At 57.1% G+C, this 11844-nt stretch overlaps 1 protein-coding gene across 1 annotated transcript in view; it reads left to right on the top strand.

Moving 5' to 3' along the window:
- The window catches only part of CELF4 (CUGBP Elav-like family member 4), a 271691-nt gene that overhangs the window by 247056 nt on the left and 12791 nt on the right, over positions 1-11844 (top strand). The window contains exons 8-12 of the mRNA XM_023750872.1: positions 885-1032; positions 2775-2924; positions 6715-6777; positions 7771-7854; positions 11681-11764. Of these exons, the coding sequence (XP_023606640.1) occupies positions 885-1032; positions 2775-2924; positions 6715-6777; positions 7771-7854; positions 11681-11764 (529 nt within the window). The remainder of the gene's footprint in view (positions 1-884; positions 1033-2774; positions 2925-6714; positions 6778-7770; positions 7855-11680; positions 11765-11844) is intronic.

The following is an 11844-nucleotide window of genomic DNA, read 5'->3' on the forward strand; positions in this document are numbered from 1 at the left end:
AGAACCCCAGAGCAGGGACACCTCTCTTTGCCAGGGGAGCCCTGTGTTTCTGGCCTAGAAAACACTGCCCCCGCCCTGGGGAGTGAGGAGTGGTCGGGAATGAACCCGGGGGTAGAAGCCAGAGAGGGCTGAGGGAAGTGTGGTTCAGTCCAGGGTGGCTGCCAGGAGTGGTGGTTTGCTGCCCTGGTTCTTAAGGGGAGGAGCTGGAGAGGCGGCTTCTAGGCAGGGCAGCAAGGTGGGTTATCCTGAACGCTCCCCTGCCAGTCAAGCTCTAGGAAGCACCAATGGAAGTGGGGAGAGAGGTTGAGGTGTTTGGGTGTCACCACCCACCCCTGCCCCCATTCATGGAAGGGTGTGCTGGGCCTCTGGTCGCTCCTGGCAGGGGTCCTGTGTGGCTCCTCAGAGCCCATCACACCAATGCTTCTGCTGCAGTCCCCCTCTTCTCCCCCCCGGCCCCTGGCTCGCCAACTGCGTCCTTCCACCTTGGGGCCTTCTTGGCCAGCTTCTCCCCTAAGCTGCCTCCCAGATTTGTAGCCACAACCCCCACTGGTGCCATCCACTCCCATGGCATCGGTGCCCATGCAGGCCTCATCCGCTGGCAGTTTGTCTCAAAAATGTTCTAATCTCAGGGGAATCAGGGAAGGCGGGATATGGGCCCCATGAAGACTTTGGAACAGTTAGCTCTTTGGGGGTGGTTTCTAATAGCCTTTGAGAGCTAGGGCAGCAATGGGGGAGACATCGGGGTTCTCTGGGGGGTGGGGAGCTGTGTCTGAGCTCCCTGGGGTTCAGGGCCTAGGAGGCTGGTGTCCAGGAGCTGAGCCCCCTGGTGGGAGGGTTGCCCCCCCTGGAAGCGCATGATATTTTTTCCACTCCTTCTGCCCCAGCTGATGCAGCAGCAAGCAGCACTAATGGCATCAGTCGCGCAGGGCGGCTACCTGAACCCCATGGCTGCCTTCGCCGCCGCCCAGATGCAGCAGATGGCGGCCCTCAACATGAACGGCTTGGCAGCCGCACCCATGACCCCAACCTCAGGTGAGCCAGCAGGTACCAACACAGGACACAGCTGAACCCAGGTCCAGACCTTTTGTTTGGCCATTTTCGGCTACATTGGACCACCTTGTGGCAAATAGCACATGGCATCGGTCCCCATGCAGGCCTCATCTACCAGCAGTTTGTCTCAAAATGTTCTAATCTCAGGGGAACCAAGGGAAGGTGGGATGTGGGCCCCATAAAGTCCTGTTATGGTTTCAGGGGGGTGGGAATTTCACTCATGTTGTTTTGGAAAGAAATTGACATGAACCCATCTCCCCTTGAGTTCTGAGGGGAGAAGAGCCCTGCCCCTTCTGTGGCCTTGTTTGGTCCCTCGCCCAAGCATAGAAGGAGCTGATTTTTAAATGTCCCTTTAACCCAACATAGACTCACTGGCTTTTTCCAAGAGAACTACACAACACGCAAGAGAGAACCACAGAGTTACCAAAGGACAGGGGGGTGGGAAACAGCCCTGCTCACAAAGTCTGTTTTTAATTGGATCCTGGTTAGTATCCAGTTCAGTGATTCTCAACTGGGGCAATAATTTCATGCCTACTCTCTCCCCACCCCAAGGATATCTGGCAATGTCCTGAGACCCTATTGGTTGTTACAACTTGGGGAGGGGAGTGAACTCTGATGTAGTAGGTAGAAGCCAGGGTTGCTGCTAAACATCCAACAATGCACAAGACAGCCCCCATGACAAGGAAATGTCTGACCACAAATGTCAATAGTGTCAACGTTGAGAAAACCTTGTCTAGTCCAAGGGCTGGCCCAATAGCCTGGGCTTTCATTCACCAAGCTTCCTCGCTCTCCACACCCAGCTCATAGCAACAGCCTTCCTTACACCCCCAAGCGATTCCTTTCCCAGATAAAGTCCATAAAAGACTGTGCCGTCTCTAGGCCCAACTTGAGTACTACCTCATAGCTCTGATCCCCAGTTTAGGGATACTCCTGGACCCAGGCCAGCCTCATGTCCTAGTCCACAGAGAGATCCTGCTTTCTACATGAAGGGAAAGGCCCTTCCCAGCTTTGAGGCCTTAGTACAATCACCAAGCCAGCCACCCCTTGAGTTCCACCCACCTGGCATAGAGAGGACACAGTGTATTGTCATCTGACCCTAACTTTACTCTCACCACTGTGAGCATAACCATAATCTCAACAGGAGGCGGCCAAGGTGTCTACTGTGTATGAATAGGGCTGAGTCTGGACTCTGCAAAGTCCTCTCTCCCTCATTGCAGGGGAGCTCCAGAATTAAGACCTCCTCCACCCACGTAGCAAAACTTCTTCCTGGGGAGGCAGATCAGCCCCTCCGTGATCCAGGGAAGAGAGCAGAGCCAGCGACTTAGAAGCCCGTTGATGGCTAAACAGGGACAAGCTCATCCTGACTTAGCTGGGGTGAGCAAGAACCACTGGAAAGAACTAAAGGAAGACCAAGTGTGGTCAAATTCAAAGGCATTGAGAATAGTCTATGTACTGTAGTTCCAAGGTTGAGTGGTCAGTGGTCAGGGAAGTCTTCATGGGGTAGGTGGGATCTGGACTCTGCCTTGAAGGGTGGATACAGATGGGGTGAGTGGAACCACTCCATGCATGGAGGTGATCCAAGATGTGATTGAGTCGGTGTGTGAATTCCAAGTGTACACCCAGGCCCTTGGAGCCAGGAGGTGGAGCTCCATGGGTTGGCCTTTTCTCACCTTTGTTCTTCTTGCCTCCCCTCCTCCTCCACCCTTCCCCATCTCTGAAACCAGGTGGCAGCACCCCTCCGGGCATCACTGCACCAGCCGTGCCTAGCATCCCGTCCCCCATTGGGGTGAACGGCTTCACTGGCCTCCCCCCACAGGCCAATGGGCAACCTGCTGCAGAAGCTGTGTTTGCCAATGGCATCCACCCCTACCCAGGTAAGCACATCTGGCAGCCCTTCCTTACCCGTGCAGCACACCCCTCATCCATTCTGCCGCTGCCCTTGCTGTTACAACCGGGAATGTGTGGCTCCTGCCCTCCGTCCATTCCTTGGTGGAACCCCAAATGTGATCAGGGAGATCAGGGAACCTCTGGTGGGAGATATCAAGTTCCCGTCCTTGGGGAGGTGTCTGTCTGGTAGGTGAGAAAGAATGCATTCCTGGGGCTCCTGCAGGGAGAAAAGAGAAGCGATGTAGTAATTGTACAACCAGAGGCTAGTAACTGCAAATTAATTGAGAGTGAATTTGACCTATAAGAAGTCATGGGACAGAAGCTAAAATAATAAGTATACTTAGTGTTAAGTAGGAAAAGGCTCTTTGGGGAAGGAAGGGGAAAATACATAGATTGACATTCTGTCCGGTACATACTGGAGTACACACAACCCCTATCAGCACATCACACAGAGGGTCAGGACCTTGGACAGCTCCCTGGTCCTGCTTTGATTAATTCTGACACACAAGATCCGGGAGGCCAGGGCCTGATTAACTCTGTTCCTCTCAAACTTAGCAGCTCTTTCATGGTGGGACTGTCCAGTTGACTTAAGCAGCTCCCATCTCTGGCCTTGAGGATGGATAGAGCAGGAGAGCTGAGCCCGAAGCCCTACGGTAGACTAGCAAGGGACAATGTCTCAGAGATGCGGGGAGTGCTGTCCTCCTTCCTAGAGGGCAGATGACAAAGTTGCAGAGTCCCCATGAGTACAAGTAAGTGCCCAGTCTGTGCTGGATGGAAGGGGACCCCCAGAAGGCGGGCAGGATGGGGGCCTCTCCCCTGGGAGGTCAAAGTCCAGTCAGGAACACAATATACATTGACAGAATGTTGAAAGAATAAGCAGAATGGAGTCTGATCAAGAGTGAATGTTTCCATTGTGAGGTGCTAAATATTTCAAAGGAAGGGAGGGTTCTATAGGCTGAAGAAGCCCAGCAGAGTTGCCTTACAGGAGGCTCAGACGGACGTTGACAATGGGTAGGAATTGGAGAGGAAAGGATGGACAAACCAGGGGCACATCCTAGGGAGCGTCTGTCCTGGAGGCCCAGCGGGAGGAGGGGCCTGCCTGGTGGGCCAGGGATGGTGAGGTTGGCCCAACCAGGGCAGAGGAGGTCAGCTTGAGGTGGGTCAGCCGTGGGCGGCAGAGTAACGCTGCCCACTCTGGTTGTCCATCAGAATCCACTGTGTGGCTTTGTAAAACCACAGAAGCCTGGAGGTTGTGATTTCAGTGTCTGCTAATGATTTCAGGAGTGAGGCCCAGACCTCCAGAGAATATAAAAGTTCCAGCAGCGGCAGAAGGCAAGGTCCCTGTGCTAGAGAAAACCAGAGGAGAATGTGCTGACTTTGAACTTGGAGTTGTGCTTGTCTTGTCTTAGTGTTTGCCCCTCAACTCACCTCTCAGTGCACAGAGAGGAGGCCGGAGAAGCCTAGAGAGAGAAGCGGCAGGGCCCTGGGTCTGGAGTTGTTTCAGGATGAAGAGTCCAGGCTGGCAAGGGAGGCAGGGCAGGGGCTGGGCAGCTGGAGGTGGGAGTGGGCCCACCAATCTCAGGTTCCTGGGCTCCGCCTGCCTCAGGCTCATGGGCTGGGAGATACAGTCCCCGCACATCTGGGTGGTTTCATTCCCCCGCCTCCGTGCCCACAAGCCCATCTGGAGCTCTGGATTTTGACAAACCTGTTCTTTCCCCACCCCCACCAGCATCTGTGAGCTATTTCCCTCGTGGACTTTGGAACTGTTTCTCTCCCCCATTTGTAACAATCTGCCATATCCCATAAACAATTCCCTGCCGGAGCAGGAGGGAGGGGTGGAGGGAAGGAAAGGAGAAAAGTAGTACATTAAAAAAATTAATTTACCATCTTTAAATGCGGAGTTTGGAGCCGCTGTAATGAACGAGATCCTTCAAAATGTTCACTCTTTGGCAGTTACTAATGAGGTCATTAAGCAGAGAAGTAGAGAGGGTCTCAGAAATGCCTTCCTCCACTTCCTAGCCCCAGGTAGCTTCCCCGCTCTCCCCTCTCCTCATCGAGATCATGTTGAAAGCACATAGTGTGGCCTTTACTGCCACATAACACCCCTGCAGGGCTGTCTCTATAAATGTTAAGTACGATTCCTTCTTTCCTATGTCGCAGTATATGCTGAGCAGTTGCTATGAACCTAGCGCTGTGCGTGTGTGAGGGTGTGCGTGTGTGAGGGGGGCGGGGGGCGGGGGGGCGCGTGGCTGTCAAGTGAGTTGTGCAGGTTTTATGTTACACAGGGCACCACACTATGTGCCAGAGATAGAGACAACTCTTTCTTTAATTTGCATAAAGGCAGGATGTGGTTGAGCGGCTAGGGAGACCAAGAGCTGAGGTGGGTTTCCCTCCAGAGAACTGAGGCAGAGTCAGGGAGAGGGAGCAGCAGGGAGGAGAGGACACCCCCAAGCACCTATCACCACTACCACCTCAGCACTGGCAGCTCCTGACTCCAGGCCCCACGAGTGGGGGGAAGAGAGGGACAGGGCTAGGATCCGACTTCAGCCACCCCTCTGAGCAGCCCTGGCCCAGCTCCCCTGCTGCAGCCCGCAGTCTTTAAGCATCTCTGCCCCATGATTTCCCTGGCTGCCCTGAGGTCCAGGTGCTATTGTTGGAGTGGGATGTTACTGAGGCTCAGAAACAGGAGCCCGGGAAGGAAGTGGGGAATTCTTCCTGGTCTACAAGGCCCCTAAGTCTGGCACTGCCAGTTAGCTTGGCGACCAAGGTCACCAGGCAGGTAAGTCCCGATGGTTTTCTTTCTGCCTCCCTGTGTTACCCAGTTTTCTCTGAATTTACTGCGGCTAGATCTGTCCCCACCCACCTCTCCAGGCCTCTGAGGCCAGCCTACTCCCACTAGCCATCGCCACCAAAGGCAGTGCCCACTGTTGGCCCTGCACTAGGCTTGGCCCCACAGCCTCTAAGACCCAGCAGAGGCAACAGAAGTGGACAAAGCCTTCCGCAGCCCGGCTGCCCTCAGTTCTTGCCCAAGTGTCAGCATGAGGGCCCTCTTCTCGCACCGGGCAGTAGACATCCAAGAGTCACAAATTCGGGCTGGAGGAAGGTCCTTGGCCTGCTGGTTCCTCAGTGTCTGTGGGCACCACTCCTCTCCCAGCCCACAGGCAGGCCTCATCTGTGTGGCCAGTCCTGCCCAGGGTGTCTTAGCCACGGCCTGGGGATGGAAGCCTCGTGCCTTGTGCCAACTCCCTAGACTACAGGAGAGGGTCCTTCTGCCTGAGCAGCCATGGGTGGCCCAGGAGGACAGAGTGGCAGGGTGAGGCCCCCTGTGCTTTTCTTTCGCCAGCTGGGTTCTGCCCCCGACTTCTGCTAAGGACAGTGAGGATGAGACCAGCCTCCTGACAGCCTCTCGCCCACTTTCCACAGCCCTTCTCCTGGGCCAGGTCCCTCATGTGTCCCCACTAAGCCCCTCATGGCCAAGCTTCTGGCATCTTCTTCCCAGCCCTTCCCAGCCTTCTGCATAAAGCATCTGTCTCCCCCCACCCCAGGCCAGCTGCAGGCTGCATCCCCCAGCCAGGGGGGCAACCTCCACCCTACTAAGGGCCCTGGACTGGAGAAGGGGGAACCCCAGCAAGGCAGGCACTCAGGTGACCTGCTCCAGGGCAGACACCACAGTGCTTGGGAAGGACAATGCAGCCACAGTGCCATCTCCATGGGCGTGGTGGGGGAGGGGCTGGCTTGGGGGGCATCACTGACCTCTGCCCCTTGGCTCCCCTGCAGCGCAGAGTCCCACGGCCGCGGACCCCCTGCAGCAGGCCTACGCGGGAGTGCAGCAATATGCAGGTCGTTAGTACCCGCGCGTGCCCACTGCTCCCCCAGCCCTGCTCATCCCCACCTAGGCCTGGGCCGGGCACTGTAGGGGAGGGAGAGGTGGAGAGAGGGGGGGGTGGGGAGCTGAGGTGAAAGGAGGGAGGGCTATACTCCCAGAGGCCACTGCTTCAGGCTGCCACCCTCTGGCAGGCCCCTAGCATTCCGGCAGTCTCCCACGGTGCCCTTGGAGAGGTGGGTGGTCAGAACTTCAGGCCAGGTGAGCCGGGCTGAAGTTATCATCTTTGCAGTTATCACCTTGCAGTTATCATCTTTGAGGCCAGATTTCCTTCCCATGGGGCTGCCAAGCCAGTGTGTCTAGTTTATCCAGCACCAAGCCACACAGCAGCATGGGGTGGGGAGGGTGGGGGCTGGGGTGCCGCCCACCGCAGTCCACAGTCCACAATTGCCGGTCCTGGAAGCTTAGATGACTGGGTTTGAGAGAAGGAGAGGCCCTGGAGGGGAAGCAGTTCAACCTTCCGTGCCCCACTGCCCCCCTGCCAGGTAGTGGGAGTTGGTGTGAGCAAGGCTGACCAAACAGGGAGGATAGGCAGCCAGAGGTAGAAAAAGGAGGGGTAGATGGCCTTGGGCCACTGAATGGGAAGGGGACCAGCCACTACAGAAAGCCCAAGGCAAGCTGTCAGTCATGCTTCTCTCACTCCCACCCCTGGGCCGGGCAGCACGCACACACACGAACACGCACACACACCTGTGTACATACAAACACAAACACGCACACACCTGTGCACACACACACTTCTCATCTTCACTGCGCGCTTCTCCTTTACTCCTGAGCGCCAGCTTTATCTTACGTGGCTGCACTGAAGTGCACTTTTGACTGGTCTGCTTTTACTGCTCAACACTGAAATGTCTCTTCCTTCTTGCCTCTCACCCTGTCTCTCCCTGTCGCTGTCGTCTCGCTGTCGTCGTCGTGTCTTGCTCTCTTGCCTCTTCTCTTTGGCCCTCCAGCAGCCGCCTACCCTGCTGCCTATGGTCAGATAAGCCAGGCCTTCCCTCAGCCGCCTCCAATGATCCCCCAGCAACAGCGAGAAGGTGAGTCTGCAAGCCGGGCTCCCAGGCCCCTCCCCGTCCCCTTCTCCCCCCAAAGAGGCTGCTCCTGGGTCTTCGGTAGGCATTTTGTTGGAAAAATGACCATGTTTGTGTGCTGGGTTGAGGTGAGGGAAGAGGGCAGGATTGTGAGACGCGGCGCTCTCCAATGCAGCATGAGGTGGGCTTCTGCAAACCCCAGGGGAAGGTTAGGAGGGTGGGCCCCTGGACGACTTGGGGGCCCAAGAATTCCCCCTCCCCCAGTGGAGAGGAAGGGAAGAAGTAGGGATGCTCACAGCTGGCATGGGGGAAGTGGGGGGAGGGCAACCTATTGTCAGAAGTTTTACCCTCTGGGTGACCAGGCGAGCCAGATGGGGATAGGGGCCCAAGTGCGGGCCTCTGGGGAGACGGAGATCCTGGAGAGCCACCTCCAGAGGCCCTGGTGTGACCAGGGTGGGCCAGGCAAGGCCAGTGCCCAGGGAGGCTGGGGCTCATTAAGACGCAGTGTCCTCCCGTTCCTGAGCTGGAGACCTACAGGAGCTGGATAAACAAGCCCGCCCTCGGGGCCCCATGGCCTGCACGAGCTCAGTTTGACAGGGTAGGAACACTAACAAGGTCCTGTCCTCCCCACCCCCATGAAAAGGTCACCCTGCCAGCGAGGCCACCATTGCCCAGTAGCCCACATGGCCAGGGGGTCCAACTGGTCTCCAGCGGCCGGCATGAGCTCTTGCCACAGACTGTCCCACAGCTGGGGATAGTTAGTCCTGGGGAGGACATGTGGGTCTGCGGTCCAAACCCCTTTGGTCAGACAGGCCCCAAACAGGCCTAGAGCCTGAAGGGCTGAGGCCCTCCATCTGTGGGCACCTTTAGTCCCCACCGTCTTGCCCTGTTCACTACATCAGATCCTGTGTGGTCAGTCGCCACTTCAGCCTCTCCTCTGGCCTAGAGTCTCCCACGACTGTCCCCATTCTCCCTGAATAGGGTGTCCCGGATGAGCGACACTGGGGAGCAGGGCATGGGAGGGGTGAGATGTGAACCCAGATGCCTACAGAGCCACGCTGTGTACAGGGGAGGGCCCACGGCGCTGGGGGTGGGGTTGTCGGGGAAGGCTTGGGGAAGGGGCACACAGAGGTAGGGACACAGGCATGCCTGGCGGGAGGGTGGGGGGAGGGGCACAGCAGGAGCAAAGGCATAGGTGTTGCAAAGGGTGAGAAGAGCCTGGGTGTGGGGGCGATAGGCTGAGGGTGGGTGGAAGCCAGACCGCAGCTGTGTTCAGTGTTGCATGAGGCATGGATGGAAAAGAAAGCTGTGTTCCTCCAGCCACGGCCTCTTCACATCAGGGCCGCTTCCCCCTGTGCAATGCCCTGGAAGTACCAGGGCACACTGGTTGCTGGGGCGGACCTTCCTTCCAGTCCTTGTCTTTGAGTTGAGCCTGAAAGCCAGCAGATGCCTGAATCCCCAGAGGCTGTCTGCGCCCCAGACAGGCCACGGTTCCCCTCAGGGTTGGCTCCATCCCCGGCTCTGCCAGGGGTGCCGTGTGGTCAGGGGTAGGCACTTTCTGTCTCTGGAGCTCCATTTCGCCATTTTGCAGAAGGCTGGGCTGGACCAGATTGATCTCCAAGTCCTGCTGGTTACGCCATCTGGGTGCTCTAGAACCTGTGAATGAGGGAATACAGCGCGAGCTCGGGGCCGCTGGAGTAGGAAAGTGTGTAGGCTCCTTGTTGAGGGGTGAGGGGCAGGGGACTGGTGGGGCTCAGCCACACGCCATGCTGATGGAACGCAATCCACGGGCCTTCCCTCAAAGGCTCCTTGTCTTTTAATGACAACATAACATCCACATAAAGCAGCTTGCAGAACTTGAACTTGGAACATGGGCCCCAAGTTCAAGGCAGGTGTCAGCATTGAGAGGAGAGGGAAGCCCTGAAGAATGGGTCTGGGAGGGGAGAAGGCATGTACTGGGGAACTGGGGGTGGAGGGTGGGTAGGTCAGGAGGCGGCAAATGCACCTGCCCCTAGAGAGCACCCCATCTGGCTGGAGAGAACCTCCTAGACATGAAGGAGAAAGAGGCTCAGAAGGCCGGCCGAGTATGGAGTGTGGACTCAGGGAGCCGGGGCAGGGGGCGGGTGTGGGGAGCATCTGGGTGGGGGTCCTAGAGGAGCTGTGGCTTAGATTAGTCCTTCAAGCTGGTTCCTGCCCCATGGGGACTCACATCTAGCTGGGGACCATCAAGGGACACACAGCATGAGCCAGCGAACACACATGGTGGGAGGGGACGGGCGAGGAGAGGGTCGCCAGAGCTTGGGGGACCCAGCACTGGGACCAGGTGCACAGTTGCACCAGTTCTGAACAGTTCTGAACGCTGTAACCTGGCCGTTTGCCTGGGAAACGGCGGTCCAGGGAAGGGAGTCGGGTGGGAACCAGGGACCCAGGAGGTCAGCAGCTCAGAGGGCGGCTGTGGGGGTCAGAGGAGTCTTTGGAAGGAGGAAGGCGGAAGGTGGGAGGGGAGAGGAAAGGCAGGGAAGGGCAGAGACTCTTTGCTCCAGGACTGGGCTGTCTGGCCTTGCCCTTCCCAGAGAACCGTGGCCATTGGTTCCGGCCGGGAGAGCCACACAGCCCACGTCGGTGCCTTACAGCCTTCACTTTTGAGTTCACGTTAGTTTCCACCGGCTCCCATCAGAACCTCAGCTCGTACACAACTCTGACAGATGCAGCTGTGTCCTTTGCATGTCCTCCGTGGGGCGGAAAGCACTGGAATGACCACACTCTGACAGGTTAAGTCACATGTGCCATGCTATGCTTAAGATGGCAGGAAATAGATGAAGTATCAGAGAGATTTCCATTTCAACGAGTTAAAATTGAGCATTTGGGTCGTTTAAAAAGAGAAAAGTAAATCTTCAGCTATCTGGAAATTTCAGAAATCCTTCAGAGTTTCTGGGGCATTGAGATTTATGACAGATAGGTAGAGAGAGGAGAAAGCACAGACTGGAGGCAGATAGCCTGGGTCTATATCCTGGCTCCACCTCCTACTAGCTGTGTGACTTTCGGTGGGTGACTTAACCTCTCTGGGCCTCAGTGTTCTCATCTGTGAAGTGGGGAGGACAAGCTATAGAAGTGGCAGGGCTGTTACTGTAACGAAATGAGGCTCACGGCTAGTCATGGAGCCTGGCTGTGGAGCCCCTCCTGTGCACCTAGCCCGCCGGAGGAGGCAGGGTAAATCTTGATTTCTGCCTTTGAGACCAGGGCTGAGTTTGAGAAGGTGGGGCCATTGGGGAGCAGACGGAAAGGAGTGGCTGCAGGCCAGGGAGGAGGCCAGGCTGAGCTCCCACCCCTGGGTGCAGGAGGTGAGATGAAGCTTCCCACCCACTGCACCAGCACCACTGGCGTGCCTGCCCCAGGACAATCCCCTCCGCCCTCCCCTGAGCAGGGGCTGGGCAGGAGGGAGGCCCGCAGCCCCTCCCAGGTCTCCCCACCTCTGCTTCTCCTCAGCACTTGGTTCCCACTGCCATCAGGCCTGTGTTCACCCCTTTTACTCCATCCGTCCACCCCTGGAGCCCCAGAGTTGCTAGGCAGGCACCCTGTGATAGATCCATTTTGCAGAAAAGGCAACTGAGGCACAGAGAGGTCCGGTGACTTGCCCACGGGCAGACCAGTGAACAGAGCTCAGACCATGGGCTCAGCAGCCCCCCTTCTTCTTGGATCTTGGATGAGACCCCCCTTCCTAACCTCGCCCCACCCCTCCCTGCTGCCGCTGCCTAACTCGCTCACCTCTCCTCTGTCTCTCTCTTCCCCCACCCCGCCATCCCTCCTCCCCCGCCCCCTCCCCTCACCGCAGGGCCCGAGGGCTGTAACCTGTTCATCTACCATCTGCCCCAGGAGTTTGGGGATGCTGATCTCAAGCACATGTTCCTCCCTTTCGGTAATGTCATCTCCTCGAAAGTGTTTGTGGATCGGGCGAGTAAGCCAGAGAGATGCTTTGGTGGGGAAGATAACAAACCA

The sequence above is a fragment of the Myotis lucifugus genome, unplaced genomic scaffold (assembly GCF_000147115.1).
Source record: "Myotis lucifugus unplaced genomic scaffold, Myoluc2.0 scaffold_16, whole genome shotgun sequence".
Lineage (NCBI taxonomy): Eukaryota > Metazoa > Chordata > Mammalia > Chiroptera > Vespertilionidae > Myotis > Myotis lucifugus.